This window comes from Sorex fumeus, unplaced genomic scaffold (assembly GCF_029834395.1).
Source record: "Sorex fumeus unplaced genomic scaffold, SorFum_2.1 ptg000063l, whole genome shotgun sequence".
NCBI lineage: Eukaryota > Metazoa > Chordata > Mammalia > Eulipotyphla > Soricidae > Sorex > Sorex fumeus.
The window spans coordinates 38,058,155-38,085,124 of record NW_026606120.1 but is presented as its reverse complement, the minus strand read 5'-3'; the positions used below and the strand labels follow the sequence as shown (position 1 = coordinate 38,085,124).

At 41.0% G+C, this 26,970-nt stretch overlaps 1 protein-coding gene across 22 annotated transcripts in view; it reads left to right on the top strand.

Moving 5' to 3' along the window:
- The window catches only part of KALRN (kalirin RhoGEF kinase), a 792,058-nt gene that overhangs the window by 524,513 nt on the left and 240,575 nt on the right, over positions 1-26,970 (top strand). For all 22 annotated transcript variants that reach the window (XM_056127408.1, XM_056127415.1, XM_056127407.1 and 19 more), the window contains exons 26-29: positions 13,117-13,186; positions 15,996-16,085; positions 23,501-23,593; positions 26,826-26,937. In XM_056127408.1, coding sequence (XP_055983383.1) covers positions 13,117-13,186; positions 15,996-16,085; positions 23,501-23,593; positions 26,826-26,937 — 365 coding nt within the window. The remainder of the gene's footprint in view (positions 1-13,116; positions 13,187-15,995; positions 16,086-23,500; positions 23,594-26,825; positions 26,938-26,970) is intronic.

The following is a 26,970-nucleotide window of genomic DNA, read 5'->3' as shown; positions in this document are numbered from 1 at the left end:
TGGAGATAAAATTACCTGCTCAGGAGTTCCTGAGGAACCCACTTGTGTAGGCGGAACAGCCATCAGGGAAGGAAATGTTCTATACTTTGCTGTTCCCTGTGGCAGCATTAGATAGGGCTGCTATTGGACATTTGGAGTGTGACTCATACCCTTGGGAACTGAATTCTTACCTTTATTTCACTTAATAAACCTAGATGGCACATGGCCACCATACTGGATATCCAAAGCTCTAAAGAAGAACCATTCTTCCTTTTCTTAGCCAAAGTATGACACTTTGCTGAGAAAGGAGGAAGCAGGTAAGAATTAGGTATTAGAAGAGTTTGAGTCCCAAAGGTCTAAATGAGAAGTCGGGGGAGTCATCCTTTCTGGTCCCCTCCTGTGGATCAACCCCTCATACATCCAATGAATTGTGTGTTTAAAATATGTAGCTCCCATGCCACAGTAATATTGTGTGGTTATCAAACCAGTAAGTCCTGGCAGGAAAGAAAAAGCCTCCTAACTTTCTGGAACACTTCATGAAAATTCTCAGTCTTCCTTTTTCAATCACATTTGGTCCTTCTGTTAATCTCTGGACATAATGATGTTCTGTTCTCAAACTGATTTTATAAGATTCTTTAAAAAGCCATACTTGATCATTCATCTCAAACTCCATCTTTCAAGCCCAAATCCGTATTACCTGTTTCCTCAAAAATATCTGAGAAGACACTAAGTTGATAACCAGTAATTCTATTCATTTACTTTACTAGTTTATCTTCTGAGATTCAGTTAGCAAGTCTCACTTTACCTCTGTTCTTACCAAATTGAATGTGTCAAAATCAAGATATCATAATATGCATTTCCCTGAGCACTGATTATACCAAATCAGTGTATGAGGGAAGACAACATGTATTTCAAAATTGACCAACTATATGCCTAGCATAAGCATTTGTCTTACTCTAGCTCCAGATTACTCTAGTAAACCAAAATAAGAAGTTTGGTAGATCTTTGGGTAGTTTTTAAAAATCTACTGGTTACAAAATATAGTTCTAAATACTTAAAAATTCACATTCAATCACATAGAATGCTACATTCTATAAGTAGATAAATAAATTAAATTAATAACAGCATAGGTACCCAGTTGCTTCATAATGTTACCTATTTATAACTTATAAAGAAGGAACAAAAATAAAGCTCTGAGCAACCATATGGAGATAAACATCTGTTCTTTTCATAGAAACCCCTTTCCAGCCTAAAGGTTTTGTTTCTTAGTTTATTTTCATGGGAACGGGGGAATTTTGTTTCTGCGTTGACCTGGAAGTACTTATGTGCTCTTCCTGCCTGTCCCAGGGTCACTTCCAGCCATGCTTGGAGGGCTGTGTGGTGGCAGGGGTTAAGCTAAGATTGGCTGCAGCAAGGCAAGTGCCTTAACTCTAGTAGTTCTCTCCATCTCTCTCTTTTTCATCTTATTATTTCCAAATTTATGCTGATTTAGGAGCAGCAAATTAGAATCAGTTTAAGGTGGGGTGGGTGGGGGCACTCAATAAAAAGGATTGATTTAAGGAACTCTGTAATGTATTTAGAATGTTGCTTATTAACTTTAAAAAAACACAATTTAAGGGAATAAACAAAATTAAACTGAATATTCATTCTCTATGGGATCTGGGAGTAAAGTTTTCCTGTGGTCATAATATATACTTTCTATTTATGCTATTCAAGTTTGGATTAATGAAGAAAACATAGTACTTCTAACTCTGATAAGCAAGAGATAAAATGTACATTAAGCCAACTTTGAAACTCCGTAATAGACTGTGTGTTTTACTCTGTAACCCCAGGTCTTGGCACAAAGTAAACTTCAATAAAGGTTTGTTTAGTGGATGGAGGGGTCAAGGGTGGTTAGACTGATTGAAAAACAGACATACAGGGAGACTAAAATCACCATTTGAAGAACAAATGGCTAATTCCATTTAAGCCACAATTTAGTCTTTTATTTTTGAAAATCTGAAGACACTGAGACCTAGAGAGGAGCTAGCGATTCACTAATGTGAAATTCTGTGTGTATCTATGTTTGTTGCCAGGAATCAAACCCAAGCCAAGTACCTATCACTGAGACACTTCCCCATCCAGCATCACTGCTTTAAAGATCAGGTTTCTGTATCAGAACCTGGTGGAATCAGTACTTTCTCCCCTACCCCACTCTCTAGACCACCTTGGGACTACTCAATCTGGTTGGTTGGGTTTATACTTAATCAGATTCCATGTGGACCCCTACCCCCAACACGGGCTGAAGAAACATTTCAGCCAATTTCTTCCATAGGTAGGCCACTCATGGTCCATATCCTTTCACAATCATTGCCTGGAAAAGTTAGTTTTCCACAGAAGTTGGAAGGGCCAGTGGTGAACCAACATTCAGTGCTAGGTTGTTTTCTCACACTCTGTGAACCCAGGTCTGGCCAGAGTGTGAGATTCTGCTGTGCCTGCCACCCACTGCATTTCCAGTATGACTTTCCTGGGCCTCAGGCTGCAGCAGCAGGTTCTGAGCTTTGTGGGTGGAACTGGGAGCCCTGGCTAGGCCAGTGTCCACTGATATGGGTGACAGGTGACCAGGCTTGGCCAGGATCGGGCCTGGTGTGTAAACGGGAGGGGTGAAGACAGGTGTGAGGAGTGAGGAAACCCAGTGAACAGTGAACCAGCACACATTTCTGTCTTCCTTTTAGAATTTCCCCTGTGCCACCCTGTACTGGTTTGGAGTTGGGCTTGGTACCCACTGGTGACTCAGTGCCAGCCTCTTCACCTGTATTCTGGGAATTAGTTGGTAGCTAAGTTGGAAGGGAGGAGGTGAGATATGAATGCAGTTCAAGGGCAGGAAAGGCAGTGGAGTTTGAGCAATGGGAAAGTCTTCATGGAAAAGGGGACATTTGAAATGGATTTAAATAATAAGTGGGATTTTTGTAGCCAGCTGTGCACCCCCTGAGTGAGGGGGAAAGTTTGAAGCAGGTCATTTCAAGGGCAGGATCTGGTGCTCTCACATGGAGGTCTGAGAGAAGTGCTGGGAAGAGTTTGTGATGAATCTCAACTTGGTCCTGGAGGGCTGGGTCCAACCACCGGCACTTTGCTAAGGCTGTGTCTTGTGATGTCTGTGTGTGAGAGATGAAGCCCAGGAAGAGAGAGAGGGTGGATGGATGGATGCATGGAGTCAGGTGATGAGCGTGGGGGAAAGTGAAAGAGAGATAGAGAGGAAGGTGGGTAAATGGAGAAAATATTTAGAGGAGGGAGACATGAGAGAAAACAGTGATGTGAGTGGATAGTAAGGGGTAGCAGAAAGAGCACATAGGGGAGGGGGAAGAGGCAGTAGTGGAGGCAGTAGACAGGAAGCGGGGAAATGTGGGTTTTAGGAAATCAGTGATGTCCTGACCTGCCAGCCTGGATCTAGGGAGCCTCTGCCCTAAGGTAGCAAGGCAGGAGAATCAACGTGTGCTTTTAAAACACTTGACCTTGAGCTAGAAAAAAACTATTATATAGTCTCGATATGCAAATGCCTACTTACTATATCACTGGATAGCACTGTCCTTTCGTTATTCATTGATTTGCTCAAGTGGGCACCAGTAATGTCTCACAACAAATTGTGAAACTTGTTGTTACTGTTTTTTGGCATATCGAATATATCACGGGTAGCTTGCCAGGCTTTGCCGTGTGAGTGAGATACTCTCGGTAGCTTGCCGGGCTCTCTGAGAGGGACGGAGGAATCAAACCCGGGTCAGCCACGTGCAAGGCAAACACCCTACCCGCTGTGCTATCACTCCAGCCCTTATTATGTATAATAGGGAAATTAAATTTTACAAAATGACACCTTCGCTCTATGTAATGCATTTTGATGTTTTGGGATTTCCTCCTTTTTAAGTGTTGACTGGAAGTAGATTTTTCTTTTCTTTCCTAAAATGATTTTAAGAGTTTTAATTAAAGAACCTTTTTTTTACAGTTATAGATGAGTTTGAGATACTTAAGATGCATAGTGTTCTAGCACTCATCCCACCACCGGTGTTCCCAAGTTCTTCCCACCTTCCCAGCCTACCACCTAAATAGACACTTTTTAAAATTTGGTTATTGTAACTTGGATTTCAGATTTTCAGTGTTGTTGACACCGCAGTTTGGATCTATGGCTGTACCATCCCCCACATAACAAATGTACTTGAGGCCCCTAACCCTGCTTTCCCATTACTGCCCTTTATCTCCTTCTTTCCTCCCCTTTTATTTTCTGCTCCATTCTTCTCTCCCATATACTCTGGTTCAAGGGTGAATTAGCATCCCCTTTTCCTACATTACATTCCCTCATCCTTTTATTGTAAATGACACAGCTGAGTAAGATAATCCTATGTTTGTCTTTCTTCTTCTGGCTTACTTCACTCAACTTATCTTCCATGTCCAACCAGATTGCAGAAAGTTGCATGTATTCGTCATTCCTTGTAACTGCATGGTATCTTCATAACCCATTCATCTGTTGTTGGACACCTAGGTTGATTCCACATCTTAGCTATTGTACAAGTGCTGCAATGAATGGTATGCAAGTGTCCTTTTGAATGTATGGTTTTATGTCCTGGGGGTAGATGCACAAAAGTGAAATTATTGGTTAATATGGCCCAGTTCTGAGTTCACTGGGAATTCTCCATGCTCTTTTCCACAGGGGATGAACCAGACAACAATCTCACCAGTAGGTGAGAGTTCTTTTCACCACATGCCTACCAACACAGATTGTTCCAACTAATTTTGACCTGTTGCATTCTCTCAGGTGTGAGATGACACCTCATGGTCATCTTGATTTGGATTTTCCTAATGATAAAGGATGCTGAGCATTTTTTCATGTGCCTATTGGCCTTCTATCAGTCTTCCTCTGAAAGGTGTCTGTGCATTTCTTCTCCCCAATTTTTGATAGGGTTTTGGATTTATTGTTGTTGTTGTTGTTGTTGGGATGTTTGTAAGTATTCTCTATAGCCTAGATATCAAGCCTTTGTCTGATGTGTTGGTTGTGAATATTTTTCCTATTCAGTTGGCTATCTTAGCTTCAGTCCGTGGTTCTTTTGCTATGCAGGAACTCTTTGATGTAGTCCCACTTGTTTATTTTTTATTATTCTCTTTACCAGTGGTATAATATCATTGAATAGCCTTTGAGATCCAAATCTTGGAGCATTCAGCCTATATTTTCCTCATTGTACTTTAGTTTCCGGTGAAATATCATGGTCTTTGATCCACCTTGTTAGAACAGGGATTTGATTTTAGTTCTTGCGTGAGGGACTGACCCCACCTAGTGGTCATAAGGGGATCTGCCTTTTTGACCTGGCTGCAGTAGCCTTCATTGTCTGTCCTATCACTTTCCCAACACACACCACACACACACACACACACACACACACGCTCACACCACACACACACACAAAACACCACTTGCTTAGAATTTGCATATTCTATGCTGCTTCCCCATCCAGATGCCATTGGTGTTAGCTACATTTCATTTTTAGATCATAGAATCATAAAATGCAAACTTTAGAAAAAAACTTAAAGGACTACATACTTCAGCCTCTACATTATAGAAACTGGGTTTTACAAAGATTTATGGTTTCCCCAAACCAACTGGTAGCACAGCTAGAATCCAGACCTACATAGCTCCTCCTTACATCTCACCGTCATTTCTTTAGTATTTAAATGTATTCAAGAAAAGAAGGGAAGATCTGTTATTTTCTTTGTACCGTAGACTCACACTCTCAGATCTTACTCAGTCTGTTAGAGGGGCCTATGAGAATTTAGCTCTTTGCTCTGCTGGTTGTTACATCATTAAACTATTAGCATCAATCCTGGTTTATCAGCATTGGACAATACCCAGAAGTCTAAATACTTTATATATCAAGATAATGTTACTTTTTAGTGACACACGCTTAGTATTCATGCCCCACTGCTAAATAGGACATTGCTCAATAGGATAAAATAAAAGATAAATTCTTAAGAAGTAGTACAAAATATGAGATCGATTTTTTAATATTTAACATCAAAATTATTACATATCTGAAAATACTTTATGTTCATCATACAATTAAGTGAAACTAGAAACTAGAAAAATATATTCAAAATGTTTTCAGTGGTTAGCAGGCACATGGTGACCTGAGGTTAGAGGCTCCCGGTGAGGGTATCCTGAGAGGAGTCCAGCCCTGGCTCTCACTTCTCTGCATCACTCACCCAATTTCGAGTAAAGAGCATAATCAAGGGATGGAACCACATGATTCTGGGGGCACAGCCTTGTAGATCAAACAGCTGAGGCTCCCACCGATCACTGTAGCGCATAGAACTTCACGTGTGTTGAGTGGTGTCAGATGTGCTTAATCTGGTCACTAATGGATTCTTTAGAAATGGTAGTCAGTCCCCCTTGTGTGAAAACAGTAACCAGTCCTGCTGGATAAGGAGTTTGGTTCCTAACTTCCTGCAGATAAGTAATCCGATGCCTTTCTTCCCATCCCACCACCCACTTTATTTATCCCCTTCTCTACCCTTTTCCTCCTTGCAGCCTCCATTTTAAGTGTGTGTGTGTGTGTGTGTGTGTGTGTGTGTGTGTGCGTGCACGCGCAGACAGACACACATGACCTCCCCCCTTACATGCAGATTCTGCCCTTGTATAAAGGACTGTCTGTAGGAACATGTGTTGAGTCCTCGGTGAAGGATGTGCTTGTTCGGGATCAGCAAGACTACAGACTTTGGAGAAAGAAGAAAACTCAAAATGACTCACTTTTGGAATCATGCCTTTTTCCTAGGACTTAACGACAAACCTCAGAAATCTTTTCTATCAAAGCATATTAGAGGTTTCCTATCTTTGGATTCTATGCAGTGCCAGAGGAAAGCAGGTTCCTCATAAAGTAACAAGGTATAATGCATTGCATCATAGTAATTTTGTTGAAATATTGGTGTTGAATAATGGCGTTGACTTCGATCTTGAAATTTCTGTAAAAGGCTAGTTCAGTTCTAAAAGAACCCTAGACATTCACACCAGTGCTTAAGCTGCTTATTTTGCTTGTTCTCCCAGGATTTATACCATGTAATTACTGAAATGGTAAAGCCCAAGATGTTGCTATAGAGTATCTGAGGTAGGATGTTCCATCATTTGTGGAGAATGTTGTGACCTCTTGTACTTTAATTTAAATTCATCATGTCTATTTGAAGTAGGTGGAATGACATTGATCAGACTTACATAATCTGTCATCTTCATAAGCTTTAAATAAAAAGCCAAAATAGAGTTTAATATTGCTACTTGCCTTTGACACTGACTTTGAGATGGCAGTGAATATCTTAATCAAAGTTATAAATATCTTAAAGTTACGTCCAGGTCTAGATAAATCGGGTTTTTCTTTATTTTTAGTTCTAAAACTTTCTTATTTAAAGGTTAAATGTAGGAATCAGGGAGGTAGCTCAAATGGTACATGCCTGGCATATTCAAGGTTGAGTTCAATCCCCTAATATCATGTCCCCCACAGCTTGGCAAAATATGCCTCTAGTGAACCCATGCTTTGCCAGGTATATCCCTTATGTTTTTTAAATTGTATTTAGTCAATGTAATAAAGTACTGGATCTAGGGCAGTTGATTCCCAAAGCTGATCTACAGATTGTGTGTGCTGAAATTTCCTCCAGAGATTATTTGCACAATCTAAATGCTCAGATCCTGACCCCAGAGGACAGGACACCACCGGGACTCCTAACTCGGACCAACAACTGACCATTGAATCATGTTTTTTAGCGTGTTCCTTGAAACAAATCTGGTACTCCCTTTTCAGAAGTTCCACTGACACTGTTGAAGACGTTTGGGAACCACCACACAGTGTCTTTACTTCAGAGATTTATAATGTACCGCATCATAAAGGATTTTGGAAGTCCTGCAGTAGAGAAACCAGCCTACCCTAGCATTTCCTTAATTTAAGTGAAGCTTGGCCTCAGAATCCCCTTTGTTTCATAATAACCAGTCAAGATTTTTCCAAGATAAGGCCTGAGGGAAGGTAATCTACAAATCTTCCAGCAGGAGCTTTGTGGCCAGTACCTCAGTGTAAGTCTTCCTGAGTGCGGGAGAGGGTGCAGTTTGCATTTTTATCAATGAGAGTATGAATTCAATAACACTGAGGAGTCCCTGACCCTTAAAATCTAATGCTTACTTAGTACCTACTATGTATCAGTCATTGGATTAGTTCCTTATGTGTGTGAATTTAATAAATTCTCATAGTCATCCCATAAGTTTGTTATTGTAAGATGAAAAAACAAGGAAGCTTTGGAAGACCCCCTCACAACTGTGCCTGATGTGACTTCTGACTCTTTAACTTGCGCTGGACGGTGGGGGGAAGGGAAGCAGGGTTGATAGAAGGGTAGATCAGTGGTGTTACTCTTTAACCTTACTTATTCAGATAATATTTCATGCATTTAATTTACTTTATAATCCTTTCATTTCATGAGACATTTCAGTTTAACCACTTGTTTCATGGGGCTGATTTTCTAAGGGAGACCCTCCCTAGCACATTCAGTGAGGCCAGGTGCTATTCCCAGTGGTTCTCAGCCATATAGTCAGGACAGCCCAATTCTAGGCTCAAGGATGTGATCCTTCTGGAGCCCTGGATGTCAGGGACCACCAAAGCACCCCAGTGGTGCTTGGTGGGACCCCCAGGGCTTCACCTAGCAATGCTGATAGCACCATGCAGTACCAGGTATCAACCCAGGATAGGAACTCATGCTGGACATGGTACTTCCCACCTCTACATGCTCGCTCGCTTTCTTTCTTTCTTCCTTTCTTTCTTTCTTTCTTTCTTTCTTTCTTTCTTTCTTTCTTTCTCTGTCTCTCTCTCCCTCTCCCACTCCCTCTTTCTCATTCCATAGGCTTTGGAGAACTGCTTTCACAAAAAGTCCTGCCACTTCTCTATTTAAATTACCAATATTTTAAATAAAACTGCTAGCACTGTCTTCAGCGTCCAGATCAATGATCAGTGTTGTGGGTATAATTGCCTTTGTTTGCTGAAAAATAACTTTAAGTGAGCAGACAAGTGACCTTAGGTCATTAATCAGGTACTAGGGGAGTCTCTCCCTGAGACATCCTGGATATCCTTTCAAACTTCTAAAACAAGGATTTTTACACTGTATGGAATGTCATGATCCAGACTGCTTTATCATCTACTTGATCCTTAAAGAAGAGCTTCCAAAGCATGGGAGTCAGGCGTAGGGGACTGCGGTGAGCACTGAAGTAGTTACATGAGCAGAGTGGTCCTGAGAGAGGAGAGGAGGTTTCCTGTGAACTGAGAGTGCTAATCAGGGCCAGGACTTGAGATTCTTCCCTTTCTTTCTCTTCTTCCTGCACCCTCCTTTCTTTAAAAGCAAATTGCTTACTCTTACCAACCCTGGTCCACCAATAGCTTATCAGATTTTCTTTCTCCACTTTCCAAGACCGCTCCAGCTCACATGCTCAGACCCTCTTCAGCCCATTGTGGTTCTGAGCAGGATTTTTGTGCATTGTCTTCACTGAGGGTAATGTGATAAATGACCAGACAAAGAGTACTCAGTACCCAAAGGACTACTCTGACAATATTGCACATTCTACTATTCTATCTTCCTCATGGGGGAAACATCACAGGATGAATGCTTTTAGAATTCAGTTATACAAACAGGAAATTACATGTATATGGGTGTGTTTGAGGAAGTGTCTGAGGGTGTCTGAGAGTGTGTAAAGTGATGAGCCAGATTGCTTCTGTGCGTAACAAAAATTTGTTTTCTTTTGGCCTTGAAAAAAATTTGAATCTCAACTATAGTTTTATATAATATTGTTTCCTATTCCCATGTCAGAATTCTTATTGAACCTAACTTTGTCACTTGCAGTTCCTCTAAAAGCAGCAAGTTAACATGAAACTTTATTGATTTCTAGAATTGACTGTTTACATTTCTAAAGCCAAAATTGCCTTATATTTACTCTTGTTTCATGATTCAAATCAGAAGACACTTACACATTAGAAGAAAGATAATTATTAAATGCCACTGTTGAATTCTCCCAAAATTTTGAGTGGCTTTTTTTAATGATTAAAACAATACTATCTATCATGACAAATTTTCACTGTAGATAGAAAAATTTTTCTTTCAGCCATGACTTCACCAATCATCATTAGCACCTTGGCATTCAAACATGATGTGCCCAGTTTTTTTTTAACTTCATATTTGTGGGTGGTGCTCCCAAGAAGTGCTTAAGGGCTAGGGGTTGCTCCTGCAATGTATGACTCAGTGGTACTCTTGGAACACCAGAGCCACACCCAGCTAACTCAGGGCCTCTTTCATGCTAGGCATGTGCTCTTTCTCTTTGAGCTCTCTTCCCAACCACACACATATGCACTCTTACACCTAGACACTTGTTGCTGCCATTAAAGGAGGAACAACTGACATTTACTAAAATCTACTAACAATTGTAGTGATAAGACGTGGCCAGAATAGCATGCTCTACATGCAAGAGGCCCAGACTCAAACCCTGGTACTTTATGGTCTCCTGAGCCCTACCGGGAGTGACCCCACTCCCAAAGCACAGAGTCAGGAGTAGCTCCCAGAATTGCCATGGGCCCGTCAAAATTAAAGAAAAAATTATATGTACATACATATATATATATACAACTCATTGAGTTTAGGGATAAGTATATAGATCTTTATCCAGATTTCATCTCTGTTAGAACTGTTATCACTAATACTGTTTTATTAATATATAATAACATTTAACATAAAAGCTAGCTTCTTGACAAATTTTAAGAACAAGATACAACTGTACCTCATGGCGTTTCACTAATAAAAATTTTTTTAAAAATCTCATGAAGGTTGAAAAGGAAAAATAAATCAATAAATAAATGAAATAAAATAAAGAACAAGATACAATGTTGTTAGCTATAGGTTCTAGCCTATATTGTTGATCTTCAGAACTTACCTTGTATATCCTTCAATCCAATAAACCTTGGACCATTAGATTTATTGGATTGAAATTAAATATAGTTTCTGTTTGTATCAAAGGTTACATATTGTGTGAAATCTTTCTCACTTTCTTAAGAAGCCTTCTGGAGATCATCCACATGAAAATCAGACAGAATCACTTTTTTTAGAGCTATATAACATTAATTTCAGTGGGTGTATCTTGGTTTCACACTTGTTATCTAAAGACTGTTTTTACTATTAGAAACAGTACCCAGTGAACATTTCTTTGTGGTCATCATTTTATATATGTCAGGTTAATACTATACGAGATTTTCCAGTTAAAATGGCAGATACAAAAGTTCATTTAGGGCCAAAGAGAAAGTAGCGTGGGTAGGATTCTCACCTTGCTTGCAGCTAACTTGGATTCAGTCTTTGGCACCAAATAGGGTCCCGGGAGAAAGCCCTGAGCACCACCACGTGTGACCTAAAAACAAAGCAAAATCGCATTCTTATATTTTCAAGCTGCTTTTTGTGAAAATTGCAGCATCTTCTATTTCCACCCGTATAACTCTTCACAACTTCATAATTTGTTTGAAAATCAATTTATTTTAAAATATAAATGTGCTTTTTAAAAAAATAAAAACAAATTTCATTCCAGCAATGCCAGCTTATTAGAACCTAAATTCAATTCAGCTATTTGAAGTTGATATGGTCAGCTCTGTATTATTTATTTTCATGGAAAGGAATCTTGCATAGATATCCACAGTAGCAATAATTCAGTGATAATTCAGTTTCACTCTGAAATATATTGTGATTTTTTTCTCCATGAAATTCCCATTCACAATAATATCTGCATTGAAAAGCATCAGCTCATAGTTTGTTTTTGTATTTTAGCATAAATTGGCTACTTGTAGAAGAAACTTGAAAATTGAAAGCCAGTATAGATTAATTTTTTTCTACTATAATTCTATGGGCAGGAGCGATAGTACAGCGGGTAGGGCATTTGCCTTGCACATGGCCGAACTGGGTTCGATTCCTTCGTCCCTCTTAGAGAGCCCAACAAGCAACCGAGAGTATCCCGCCCGCATGGCAGAGCCTGGCAAGCTCCCCATGACGTATGTGATATGCCAAAAACAGTAACAACAAGTCTCACAATGAAGACGTTACTGGTGTCCGCTCAGGCAAATTGATGAACAGTGGGAGGACAGTGTTATGGTGCAGTGCTACTATAATTCTAACATCTCGAAGAGTATTTACTTTGCTTGTGTTTGTATGTTTGTGTTTGGTCCACACCAGGTTGTGCTCAGGGCTCAGTCCTGGTTCTACACTCAGAAATCACTCCTGATGGGACCGAGAGGAACACGTGGAGTGCAGGGATCAAAGTAGAGTTGGCTGCTTGCAAGGCAGATGCCTTGCCCACTGTACAATTTTTCCTGCCTCTATATTGCTTTTTTGAAATTTATGTCTAGATAGTTTAGATTCTGGGAATTTTCTGTTGTTGTTGTTGTTGTTGTTGTTGTTGTTTTGGAACCACACCTGGCAGTGCACTGGGCTTAGCCCCTGACTCTCCGTGTCAGGAGCACTCCGGCAGGGCTCAGGGGATCATATGAGATGCTGCTGATGGAACCCAAGTCAACTGCCTGCAAAGCACGAGCCCTACCCACTGTAGCCCGACCCACTATAGCTTTGACCCTAGAGATTTTCTTACTGTACTCAAATTATTTGTATTTAAAAAATTTTGTGGGGCTGTCACAATACCACAGTGGGTAGGGTGTTTTCCTTGCATGTGGCCAACTTAGGTTTGATCCCCAGCATCCCATGTGGTCCCCTGAGCACTGCCAGGGGTAATTCCTGAGTGCACGAGCCAGGAGTAACCCCTGTGCATCACCGGGTGTGATCCAAAAAGCAAAAAAAAAAAAAAATTGCAGTTGCTGTTAAAATGAAAGACCAACACAAGTATTTCATCATTTTAAATCTGAGACATTTAAACCTCTGACTAAAACAATATTACTTTAAGTCGCACTTAAATCAATTAATATGCATTTTAATTAAGCTTGCCTTTACATATTTTAAACTGTTCCTCACTGTTTCTCATTTAGAAAATGAAGCAGTCATGTGATAATGATTGAGACTTTTTTGGTAGCGTTGGTCTCAGTACACTGGATCTGATTCAGCCTTTCTCTCCCCTTGCAGCATCTTCCTCAAGGAGCTGGAGAAGTATGAGCAGCTTCCTGAGGATGTGGGACACTGCTTTGTTACCTGGGTAACTGGCTTGAAATCCTCCAACTGACCCTTGCTTCCCTGGTGTTCAGATGGCATCAACTAGTAACACCATGTGATGCCCAACTGAGGATTGGTTTCTGTTCCAGTTTCACACAAGAGACGTGCCAGAGAAGAGAGGGGGCATGAGCAGGGCTGAAAGAGTGTCCTTGGGGAAAGTTCTGAAGCGTTGTGCCTGAGTTCCACCTTAAGTTCTCCAAGGATTTGGTAGAATGGAGGTTCCTTTCAGGAGAGAAGAACAAGAGCACTAACCACTTGTACAAGAGCTACAGTGGGCTTTATCCTTAGTTTAATTTCCAGGAGGAGGGCTTGAGGATTAGAATTTTAGCCACTGTTCTTCCTTGATGGGAAAGAAGAGTCTTCTTGGCATCTCTCCCAGTTCTGACCCCCAGGCTGAGTGTCTAGTAGTTTTTGTTGTTGTTGTCAACAACGAGTAACTGGGCTGAATGACCCAGGTTCTGATCATAGAGACAGGTGGCAGTGCCAGAAGTTTCCCCACTGCACAGTGTTCTGAGCTCAAGTTGGTGATATGAGTTTCAGGTATCTCAGGGAAAGTCCATTGAGGCCAGTAGGTGCAGCTGAACATAGAAATCATTTCTCAGGGTCAGAAGCACAGATATTTCATAATTATCTACTTATAACTTTGGTTCAGAATGTGCTTTTCAAAGTGCCTTCATGTTTTAGAGATTTTTATACTCTCAACATGCCCACAGACTAGGCAGGGCTGCAGTTCTCTCTTAGATATTACAGGTAGAGCATTTCGAATGACAGAGGAGGTTGACTAGTCCACCGATGTCATGAGTATCACAGCCAGTCCCACAGCTCAAGGCTGAGTGGTTTTCTTTTTATGAAACGTGACTTCTACTTCCTTGCCTGCTCTGTTCTCGTGGAAGTGCCAGGCTGCCATTCCATTTGTGCTAATACAATTTCTACCTCTATATACATGAGCCCATGCAGTTCACATTAATATTGATATGTAACTTGTGCTTTGACAGCCAGTGTAGGAAGAAAACAAAGGTGACCGTTGAGAAAATATATTTTGTTTTGCATTTTGTTTCATGAAATTTGTGAATTTGCCTTTCAATGTGCCATAAGTATGATTTCCAACATTTTGTAGTGGTGATGGTTCACCTCATAAGTAATATATTAGCCTCCAAATCTACGTCAATATGCCTTTGGTGATTATATAACATATGTACTTTTTGCCAAGAATCACCCAAGGTGACTTTAAGTCTCCTGTTCTTTATGGCATTATGAGTGTAGTTGCAAGAGTAAAAGGTAGAAGGGCTGGTTTGCAAACTACCAGCCCATTCTCAGATTGCCTACAACTTTCTAACTGTGGGAATTAAAATTCATTTAACTAACCAATGCCACATTTTATATCTGTGAAAAATGGAAAAGTATAGGACTCACCAAATAGGGGTCTTACGAGGATCAAATGAGCTCAAATGTACATATAAAGCCCTCCCGTCGATTTGCTCGAGCGGGCCCAGTAACGTCTCCATTGGAGACTTTGTTGTTACTGTGTTTGGCATATCGAATACTCTCAGTAGCTTGCCAGGCTCTCCGAGAGGGGCGGAGGAATCAAACTCAGGTCGGCCATGTTGGCCGCTTGTAAGGCGAACGCCCTACCCGCTGTGCTATCACTCCAGACCTCATCACATAGCATAAATGAACCCACTATAAATAACAATAATGTAGGCTGCTGGCTCAGAAGACTTGGTGCTCTGTAGGCACCAAGATAGGCAGCCTGTCACGAAATGGAAAAGGACTTTACAGCCAAAATGCATACACGTTTCCCAATAGAAAGACTGTGTACACAAACCCAGAGGATCCTGAGGGAAGTTAGAAATGAATTTCCAGGGTTGGAGAGATAGAATAGTGGGTAAGGTGCTTGCTTTGCATGTGGCCAACCCAGGATTGGTCTCCAGCATCACATATGGTCTTTTGAGCTCCACCAGGAGTGATCCCTGTGCAGAGCTAGGTATCCCTGAGCACCACTGGGTATGGCCCACTCCAACCCCCGTTTTTTCATCCATTAATGAAGAACTTGACTTGAGGTAACACTCTTGAATTATTGTTTAGTCCCTGTCCCAAAGAGTCACTCAGCTTTTTTGCCCCATTATTGTTTCTGAGAAATTGAAGGCAGCACCAGAGTCTCCTACAAACTCTCCACACAGCGAGGCCATTGGGAGAACAAGCAGATCTACATTTAAAATCATGCTTGTTATTTTGTACTTATGTTTGTAAACTAAATACTGCCATTTTTGAGATGTAAAAAAATTCAGGAAATTTCCCTAAAGATTTCCTAAAAAACAGTTTATCTCTAATAAATTATACCCAACTTGAGAATGTGTGATGATATGTGACTGTTTCTCTGAACGTTTCTAGTGCAAACTAGTATTTAAGCGAGCACACTTACAGCACGCTTTCTGCACATTCTGATATGAGAATCGTATCTCAGGGTTTGTGAGGGGAGCATGGTCCAGGTGAGCAGAGCTTTCGTCACAAGGAGAGCTGGGGGTGTGGCCTATTGGAAGATAACTTGCCTTACATGTGCAAGGTCCTAGATTTATAGAAAGAGAGGGAGGCAGGAAAGAAAGATGGAAGAAAGGAAGGAAGGTAGGGAGGAGGGATGGAGGATAAGGAGCTGGAGAGAGAACTCTTGCCACAAATCAAATAGTTCAGGTACCACTATCCAAGGGTTGAACTTGTACAGCTCTTGGCCTTCAGGCTCAGTAGGCAAAGAGGAAAAATGAAGGATGCTCATCTATTATTTTCTTCATTTTCAGGCGGACAAATTTCAGATGTATGTCACCTACTGTAAAAACAAGCCTGATTCCAACCAGCTGATCCTGGAGCACGCAGGCACTTTCTTTGACGTAAGCTGTGAATTTTCATTCTTGGGTCAGATGGAAATGCTTTCTCTACTTTGCAATAGCGTGTGTTTAACTCTCCTTTGTTCCTCATTTTTTTCTTTTCTGGCCACTCCAGGCCTTTATTTCCTGGATAAAGCATGGAGAAAAGCAAAATCAGTGCTGGTCTTGCTTTTTCCACTCCCATCTCAAGGGCTGAGTTTGGACATGACACAGTGGTCTTCCTGTCTCAATTCCAAATTTAGCCCTAAATAACTTATTTCAAGAAGGCCTACATGACTCAGGTATGAATTAACATACCTCACTTAACATCTCACTTCTACTCTTTCTTTTGATGGAGGAATCACACCCAGTGGTGCTCAGAGCTTTCTTCTGGCTCTGTCCAGGGGATCACTCCCAGTTAGCTAGGGACCATATGGTGTGCCAGGGATTGAACCAGGTCTTCCACGTGCAAGGCAAGCACCCTACCCACTGTACTCACCCTGGCCCTTCATTTCTACTTCATTTATATCTCATTCATATGTGGAAGTTCTCAAACTATCAAACTATGGTGCTCAGACTAGCCGCCTCAGCATAACCTGAGAACTGGTTAGAAATTTGTTTCCTGGGATCTTCTCAAAATATGAATAAGAATCTCTAAAATATGGGACCTTCTAAATGGCACTCAGGAAGCCTAGTGTTCCCAGTGGCAATTTTCAGCCAAGAAAGCTGGCAGCTCTGTGCAAGAGCTGAGGACCCTGTGCTACTTGGGACTTGCAGGGCAGGGATCGCCCAGGTCATCCTCGCAGGACTCTCTCAGGGCCTCAAAGAAGGCCTGCTCATACCTGCTGGTGCATGCTTGGGGGACCTCCAGGCTGACTTCTGGCAATGCTCAGGGGACCACAATACTGATGCCTGTACTATGCCAGTGAATTCTGCACTCAATCACTGTACTATGTCCCAACCCCCAAAATTTGAGTTCTAAGAAGCCTGGCAGGAAAATGATGCCCTCTCAAGTTTGAGAATCACTAATACAGTTGTGGCAGGCACTTCTCCCCCTCATCGTTGCCCTAATGTTACCCTCTCTAAATTATGTCATCCCCCTACCCCAGTGGCATGCTTTCTACTGAAGACCAGTGCTGCCTTTGCTTCTATTGCCTTTGGGCACTTGATATTCCTCCGTGAAGCTTTTTTATATCCCACATTTGAGAGATATTCTGTATCTGTCTCTCTCCCTCTGACTGACTTCACTCAGCGTGATACTCTCCACATCCATCCACATAGCAGCAAATCGCATGACTTCATCTTTCCTTAGATTAAGTAGTATTCAATGTATATATGCACCATAGTTTCTTTATCCAGTCATCTGTTCATAGATACTTGGGTTGTATCCAGATTTTGGCTATTGTGAGTAGTGCTTCAGTGAACACAGGAGTACAGGTGTCTTTTCAGCTTTTTGCAGTGGTATTGTCGGGTTGTATGGAAGCTCAATTCCTAGTTTTTTGAGGCGTCTCCCTACTGTCTTCCAAAAAGACTGAACCAGACAATATTCCCACCAGCTGTGAACAAAGGTTCGTGTTTCCCCACACCCATGGCAATACTGGTGATGGTTGTTATTTTTAGTGTGTTCCAGTCTCTGTGGTGTGAGGTCATATCTCATTGTTATTTTTATTTGTATTTCCCTGATGATTAATGATATAGAGCATTTTATATGCTTTTTGGCAATTGTGTTTCTTTTTTGAGGAAGTTTCTATTCATGCCTTCTCTCCATATTTTGATAGGGTTTTTTTTCTTATAGAGTTCTGCTAGTGCTTTTTCTGTAAGCCTTTTTCTGAAGTGTATGTCCTGTACTCTGCCTCATACTGTTCCCTGTCTTTGTTCTAAGATATGTCTAAGAAGTGTTGTGCCCTCTGTACTCTGTCTGTCTGTCTGTCTCGCTCTCTCCCTCTCTCTCTCTCACACACACAAACATACACATATAGACACACTCTCTTCAAAATTCTTTCACCCCCTTTTTTTTGGGGGGGTCACACCCGGCAATGCTCAGGGCTGACTCCTGGCTTTGCGCTCAGGAATCACTCTTGGTGGTTCTCAGGGGACCATATGGGATGCTGGGAATTGAATCTGGGTCAGTCGCATACAAGGCAAACGCCCTACCCATTGTGCTATTGCTCCAGCCCTTCTTTCACCCCTTAAAGACCAAATTTTCCTTTCTGCTTTATTGTTCCCCTTTTATATGCTTATACTCTACTTTGTATCTCAGTTCTAGTATTCATGATGATTTGCCTTTTTTATTACACACACATACAAACCGCTATGAATCCTTGAGGACCAAAGGTCTTCCTGACTCCTATCTGGTACACATCATAGCACCTCCTGGTGCTGATCTTCCTGTAGCCCTATATTCCTCACATACCTATTTCTAGCCACAATAAATGTCTATACTGCAATAAATCATACCTACCCCAAAACTTCCCCCCATGACCTCTTCTTTTACAATATGGAGAATGATTATCTGTGCTAACTGAGAAGGCTGACAGAAGTCAGAAAAACAGTCCAGTGGGAATTTCTGGTGATTGGCATGTAGGTGGGGAAAAGAAGCATTAAAATATTCTGATTGTTCCCAAAGCTTTCTAAAAACACAATCACTGTAGCTTCCCCCACCCCCATTTCCTTGGAATAACATACCATCTAAGAACTCTTCTAAGAGTTTCTAAGAACTTCTAGAACTTCTAAGAACTCTTAGTAACTATACACTTTAGTCCCTCATCCTATGAAAGAGATAAATCTTTAATAAAGACCCATCCATTATTGTAAAAAGAACACAGAAAATTATAGTGCCAGGAATGCCCACTCATTCATATGATTCATACTTTTACACTGAAGATGAATACTGTGAGGCTTGTGCTGTTTCCATGTTGATTGCTAAGTCTGATTTCACTGACCTAGCTACTCACAGTCAGTCTCTCCCCACTGACCCATAGGCAGCCTTCGTAGTGATGGTCAAGGAGGATTATTGCTTCTGCCGTCTTGCCAAACTGCCCAGATGAACTCACTGTTCATTTGTCTGAGAGTGTGGCATTCCCAGCAGCAGTGGATGAGGGCTCTGTCTCTCTGCACTCCCACCAGAACTCATTGTTTTACGCATTTTAATATATGCCAATCTCACTCATATGAGCTGATATCTCATTGTGTTTATTTGCATTTTCCTGATCATAAGATGATAAAGAATACATTTTCATATACCTATTGATCATCTGTCTGTATTCTTTTAGAAAGTGTCTGTTCAAATAATTTCCTCATGTTTTGGTGGAGTTTTTGTTTTGTTGTTAAATTTTACAAGTGTTTTATATATTTTGAACATTAACCCTTTGTTAGATGTATAAAGGTAAAGGTAAAGGCCCTCCCGTTGATCATCGATTTGCTCGAGCGGGCCCAGTAACGTCTCCATTGGAGACTTTGTTGTTACTGTGTCTGGCATATCGAATACTCTCGGTAGCTTGCCGGGCTCTCCGAGAGGGGTGGAGGAATCGAACTCGGGTCGGCCATGTTGGCTGCGTGCAAGGCAGACGCCCTACCCGCTGTGCTATCGCTCTCACCCAATAGGATACCTTACATTCTAGAAATCGTTTCTTTCACCATGCAGTAGGTTTTTCACCAGTGGTCTGTCATTTTTATTTGTATTTTTTTGTTTACAATACTATTAATAATGGTTTCTCGTGGGCATGGTTCCAGAACCACACCCATCATCAGTGCACCTGTCTCCCTCCCCTCAAAACACTTTGCCCCCTCCCCAACTCAATTTTGTATCTGAATTCCCTCTTTAATGCCCTCCCACCCTTTTTTGCTTCTGTTTTCTTGGCCATTGGCATTGAGTTATTGAAAATACCTCTAAAGTCAGTACCATGTTTAGTTCTGTCAGTGTTTTTCTCAACTTTTAAAAATATATTGGGGTCTAACATCAAGATCTTTAATCCATTTTTAATTAACTTTTGTGTATGGTGTTAGATAGAGGTGCATATTTTTTTCATGTGGACAATAAATTTTCTTAACACCAATTGTTGAAGAGGCTTTCTTTGATTCACTTTATACACTTCAGACCTCTGCTGAAGATTAGCTATCCATACACTCTGAACCCTCAGTTTTATTCTACTATCTGATAATCAGCCTTTTTTCCAGAACCACACAGATTAGTAGAACTTTATAGTATAATTTGAAATTTGGAAGAGAAAAGCCTTCCATCTTTTACCCCAAGATTGCTTTAACTATCAATCAAAAGGGAGTTTTATTACTTTATACAAATTTTAACAGTATTTGGTACCTGTTCTTAAAGATTGTCATGGGAATTTTTATGAGGAATTCATTGAAGCTGTATAGTGCTTTAGGTAAGATGCTCATTTTAATAATGTTAATCCTTACAACCCATGAGTCAGGAATATGGTTTCATTTCCTGTGTATTCTTCTATTTCTTCTAATTTATGGTTTTTCTTATATGTCTTTTACCTCCTTTGTTAATCGACTCCCAAGTCCTTAGTTTGGTATGGAGGGGGCGGGGGGGGGGGGACACTGTGCAGTTGTTATTGAGATTTTTTCAATTTTCTCTCTCTTCTGCTTCATTATTTGCATACAGAAATATAAAATTACTACTTTCTGAAGTAGATAGTAAATGAAAGTATTTATTATTTCCTCTTGTTTTTTTAGTTTTTGGGTCATACCCTGTGATGCCTAGGGCTTACTGCTGACTCTGCTCAGGAATGACTCCTGATGGTGTTCAGGGACAATATAGGTTACTGGGTATAGAACCAGATCAGCTGAATGGAGGGCAAGCACCCTTCCTTCTGTTCTATCTCTCCAATCTCTATTTTCTCTTCTTCTCTCCCTGTATAACCTGTCCTTGTATAGTTTAAAGTTATTTTATTCATCTCAACATTTTGTTCTCACTAGTACTAACTTTGACACAAATGCCCACACTATAGATATGAAGATAGGGATATATAAAGATTATACCTTTATCTTGAATATGGTTGATTAGAATATTCACAGACATATGCTGTCATCTCACAGTCAGTTTTAGAACATTTTATCACCTCAAAAAGCAAGTTAAGATAGTATAGCAGGTAAGGCACTTTACACACAGCCAACTTGTGTTCAATCCTCAGCATCCCATATACTCCCCCGCCCTGCCAAGCACTACAGGAATACTTGAATTCAGAGCCAGGAGTAACCCCTGAGCATCTCCAAGCATAACAATAAATAAATAAACAAGCTAGCAAGTGTACAGAGCCAGAGAGATAGTACAGGGATTAAGATTTCGTTTGCATGCAGCCAACTCTGATTCGATTCCCGGCACCATATGGTACTCTGAGCACTGCCAGAATGGCCCAGGTAATCCCCAGCATAACAGGACCAGGAAGCACCACATCCTTAGACCCTCACATTGAACTACTGACCCAGTTGTGCAAGAATCACTAGCAAGAGCCTCCAGACTTCTTGAGTTCCACTTGGGAACCCTCATTCCAAGAAAGCAAGTTAATCCCCCTCAGCTCTCAACACCACCTTTATGCTCACGCCAATATCCCCAGCTGTAAAAAAAAAAAAATCTCTTTTTGTGGTTTTGTCTACTCTGTATATTTAATAATAATTAAACCACATTATGTGTGCTTTTTTCTAGCCGACTTCATAGTGATTTTAAAATTCACTCATGTTTACAACAGATACATATTATCTGTCAGTATTTTGTTCCTTTTATGGTTGAAGAATATTACTATGATATAACACAAATTTTTCCATTAATCAGTTTAATGGCATCTGAGTTGTTTATACCTTTTGTCAATTATTAATAATGTCACTGTAGCTGTTGTATACAAGTTTTTGCATGGATATGTTTCCCTTTGTCTTGGGTATTTGGCTAAGAATAGAATTGCTAAGCACATAATAACACATGAACTTTTGCAGTAACTTCCTAACTACTTTCTGTCTCACCAGTTTCCATCCCCTATTTTGCTACTAAGCTCGTGGTATACTTTCTAAAGCATTATTTTTGCCATGTTTTCTTCTAGTTAAGATCTACGGTGCTTTATTATTGAGAAGCTTGCCATCAAATCATTATTCTTTTATCTGATTCAGCTCCATTAACAACCTAACTTCTTGCTTTATTCATTTTCCCTTTATCACACATCATTTCTCCAACCTTCCCAGTTCTCCCATCCCAGTTTAAAGTTTCATCTCTTTTTTTTTTGTTTTGGTTGCTATTTTTGGCAGCCAATACCAGAGCTTCATACATGCAAGGCAAGAACTTCAGTGCTGATCCCAATTCCCAGTCCTTAAAGTTTTGTCTCTACAAAGAGTGGTTGTGTAAGTGACCAAACCTGAGTCCACTGATACTTCTCTATTCTCACTCTGACTGTAATTAGGAGAAAGCCTTCTATTGTCCTTTGTTACACTCTTTATTTCACCTGTGAGTATTCTCAGCTACCTAGAATATAGACTCCTAAGGGAAAAAGTAAATCATATGCTTTGCTGACCAGATTCTTAAATACCAAAACCTTGGGGAGTGGAAGGCCATGCCGGAAGTAGGAGGGACTAGTGGCACAAACATCACTCGGGGGCCACAGGCTTGTCCTGGGAATGAGTAATGAGGGGCATGTTTGTTAAACTAGGAAGGAGAGGAAAGGCTTGGCATCAGTAAATGATAGAACATCACTAGAGTGAAGTCCATGGTTTCCAGTTCAAGGGACATGAAGGGAGGTGCCACTGATGGCAAAGAAAAAGCTAGAAGAAATCATGCAGTTATTCTAAGCGTTGGCTTTGTCAACCTGAGGGACGGTGAAAGAGGCAGTGTGCTCTGTGTTGTTTTCAAAAGGAGTCTGAGGACCCATGACAACCAGAGCTTCTCTTCCTGCCTCCCCTTTCTTCTCAATCAGAGAGGAGGCTGGGTGGACTGAACGCAGCGCATTTTTTGCCTGAAGGGGACTCAGGTTTGGTTCTTGGTACCACAAGAATCCCCAAGAACTGTTAGCAGTAACCCTCAGCACAGAGCCAAGAGTAGCCCCTGAGCATTACCGCATGTGGCCCAGACAAAACAAAACAAATCTTTCCTCGCCTTCAGTTTCCACCATCACTGATATTCTTTCCTTTATTTATTTCCTTTGTCATCCCTCCTTTACCATTTTGTCCATTATTTAACTTATCAAATCCGTTTCCTGCTTTTCTTTCTTCATCTTTTAATTTTCATCTGTCCCAAAATCTCTTTTATTTTCTTCACGTGTTTCCTCTTTTGCCATCATTTCTGGTTTCTCTATTTCCGTATGCATCCTGATTTCTCTTGTGATTTATTTCTCTGTTCCTCTCCATGAGTGTTCCCCCATAACCACCCTCCTTCCAGAACCTGTTCCCCTCCCCCCGCCCCTACCAAGTCTAATGTTCTCATTTCATCCCTGTAGGAGATCCAGCAGCGGCACGGCCTGGCCAACTCCATCTCTTCCTACCTAATTAAACCTGTTCAGAGGATCACCAAGTATCAGCTGCTCCTGAAGGTACCTGCTTTCCCTCTACAGTCCCTTTTCCGCACTGATAACTAGGTCCCGGGAATTGCAGCCTTTCCCAGGGGAGAGTTTCCTCTGCCCTTGACAGGTCTTCAGAAGTGAGCCCACACTGCCTTGGTGGCTGCAGAGGGAAAGGAGAAATAGGCACAGGAACAGAGTACGTCTGCCATGGTACAATGTTTGAAGTGTGCTGCCCCAGGCCCTGGTAAGACCCACCTTGGCCTGGAGGTCAGGGTGGCACCTCTATTATGACCTAAATCTCAGATTTTGGGGCAGAAATGCTGTAAAGAGAATATCTTTGTTCTTAGAAGTTTCTTATGTTCAAGATTTGCAGAAATTCACAGGAGACCTCAGAGTAGAAGATAGGAATTCTGTCCTAAAAACTTTACTTTCTGCCTTGAAACCACAAAAGCTCTAAATCCACATTTTTGCCTTTGACTCCAGTGTTTTGGACTTGGAGCTGAGTTCTGTGGTCACATACAATTTTTCCTTAGCCGAGTTTTCTGCTTATAATTATCCTTTTCTTCTCTGCCCTCTTCAGTGCTTCACCCTTCTTAGTTCTTTGGGGATGGAGGGATGGAGGTGCATGTAGATTTTTTTAAATTTTATTTTTGTAGGTCTTAAGTATCCCAAAACATTTTCAAGAGTTGGTGGGTTATTAATTTATTTTTTAAAAAATCTCACTTGCTCACAATGTCTTAAATCAATCCGTGAATTAAATCAATTTAGATGCAGGTTACGAGGGAAATAGACTTCACCTCTCCCTTATAATCTCATAAGATTGAGGTTCCTATGATCAATTTGGACACAGACAGGGAAGAACAACAAAGGATTGATAAGCTACCATAGGTTTTTCTTTAAGCAGATTGAGGAGTAGGTTGTTGTAATTGGGTGTTTAAGAAGAGGTGACTGTGCAGGCAACTGAGAAGTAAAAAAAAAAAATTAAATAATGGAAATTTGATTGTGGGGAAGTTCTAAAACTATTAGAAAAATAAGATGATAATTTTGGGCTCTTTTTAATGTGCTAGTCACATAGGGCCTGATGAGTGAAAGAAAGATAGTTTGCTGAGCTTTTACTATAAAAAAAAAAGTAAATGGGATTTATTTCCTTATTAGAATCAGTTTAATCCAAGTAAATTGATATTTAACCATCAGTGCCCTCTGGGGTTCATCAATTTGGTTGTGACATAAAAGTAAAAGCTCTATATCAGTTGGAGTGTTCAATAGTCTTCACATAAATCTACTTCATCTGCCCTTTGGAGATTAAATTAAATGGGTAACCTTCTCCTTATCATAAGCTATAGCAAGAATCCAAGAAGAGCATATTGGATTCACTGATGGATTAATAGGCTACTAAATTGCTTTAGGGGTTAAACTAATTGGCATTTTCTGTTGCAAACCAAAGCATATTTCTTGTTTCCATCTTGTGCTTCTGCTTCAGAAGATCCTTTGATGATGTATGAGAAAAAGTTTAAAATTGGGAAAATGTAGGGGCAGGAATGTGACTTAGTGTAGACCACTTGCCTTATATGTATGAGGCCCTGGGTTTGATTTCTGACACACTGTGGTCCTCTGAGCATGGCCAGAGAGTGACCCCCTGATAATCAAGCTGGTTCTAGCTTCCAAGCACAGTCAGATATGACTCCAAAACAAACCCAAAAGTTAGGAAAGGGATACAAAGAAAATTTCCAAGTGGTACAAATTGATACAGCTTCTGAACAGTGATGCCATTACACTGTCTGGACCAAGTACAGAAGTGAGAACTGATCACTTCTGTCTCCAAACACCTGCTTGGATCAGTTCACCTCTCCTCCAGACACTCAGAGAGCTCCCTTGGTTCTGTGGGGATGTAGCTAGGCTAACGTGGATGATTGGATTTTTTTTCCAGTGCTCCATCAGCAGTTTTCTTACCAACCATAACATTTCATTGTCAATTTCAAGGATTTAGATAATTCCAAAAGAACAGAGCCCACGAACCAAAAGCTCCTAATTTCTTACAGCATCAGAGTATGCTCTGGTCCAGATTAGCATACAAGGTTTCTAGGTGGTGCAGGCACCATCCTCTCACTCCAGGGAAAGTCATCTCGGTCTTGAAACAATCATGTGTTACTTCGGTGGCTGTACAGTGTATGTGACAGTTTCCAGAGAGTCATGTCCCCAAAGCCATTTGTTTACCATGAGAAGTCCTAGACGGGCCAGATATCCCTGCTAAAAGCATTCCAGAGATAAGGACTCCCCTGCCAGCAAGTACCATTAGTTTATTTACTGGGAGGTCTAACATTAACTTGTTTACAAGGTTTGATTTGGTCAGCATTTTTCTTCCCTGAAAGTTCACTCTCATCCATCTACCCAGTCTCTGCATGCCCTGAAGGAGATTGTATAGATTGCAAGTCTCTTGCTTAACTGCTTCCTTGCCATTGTCAAAGGGAATAATGATAGGGAGGGGAGGAGGGGGGATGGTAATGACCTTTTCCCCAGTGAGAAAGTGAACGAGAGAGAGCATGCTCCAGGAAGTCTCCATGTGGTAGAGGATATTAGAGAAACCAGGTTGTGGTGGCTGAAGTTCTGTTCAGGAGACTTCAGATCAAGATCCTTGATGACCTCCAATAAATTCCATAACCTGGGGAAAATCTTATTCATTCTTATTAAGTTTCCTCATCTAACGATGAGAGGACTAGTGCAGAATCCTGTTTACACCAAGGTGATAGAGTAGACAGTGTTATCTAGCTGATCTAAAAAAGCTTTCCTAACTCTGAATTGCAGTGAATTTATAACATGTATACCAGATGGTGGGAGTCACTGTTCAGCAGAGGCATGTAATAAGAGTGGTACTAGCAGTGGGCATGAAAAATATACAAAGCTGAATTTCCTTTGCACCTATTTGTTCTCTTGATTACACAGTACTGCCTTGCTAGGGAAATGCTCTTCTACAAGAGGGTAGTCCAGAGACAGAGCATGTCACTGCTTTTATAACCAGGCATTTGGGAGTTGGGCTCAAGTAACTTGTTTAGATTGATCTGAGGAAGCATCTCTGGGAGAGAAAAAGATGGTTGACTTATATGGGGGCCAACTCCCTCCTTCTAAGGTACCTTGCTTGCCTTATATTTTAGAGGGATATGTTGCAGAGTATATGTCTGATATAAAGTTGCCTTGAGGGGAGATGCGGTGGGAGAGTAGGGAAGCTGTAAAGAAACAGCTCTAATTGTCTGGGCTTTTTCCCCAGGAACTTTTAACTTGCTGTGAAGAAGGGAAAGGGGAGCTCAAGGATGGCCTGGAGGTGATGCTCAGTGTCCCAAAGAAAGCCAATGATGCCATGCACGTCAGCATGCTAGAAGGTACCGTCCTCCCGGCCTGCCCTCACTGCCTCT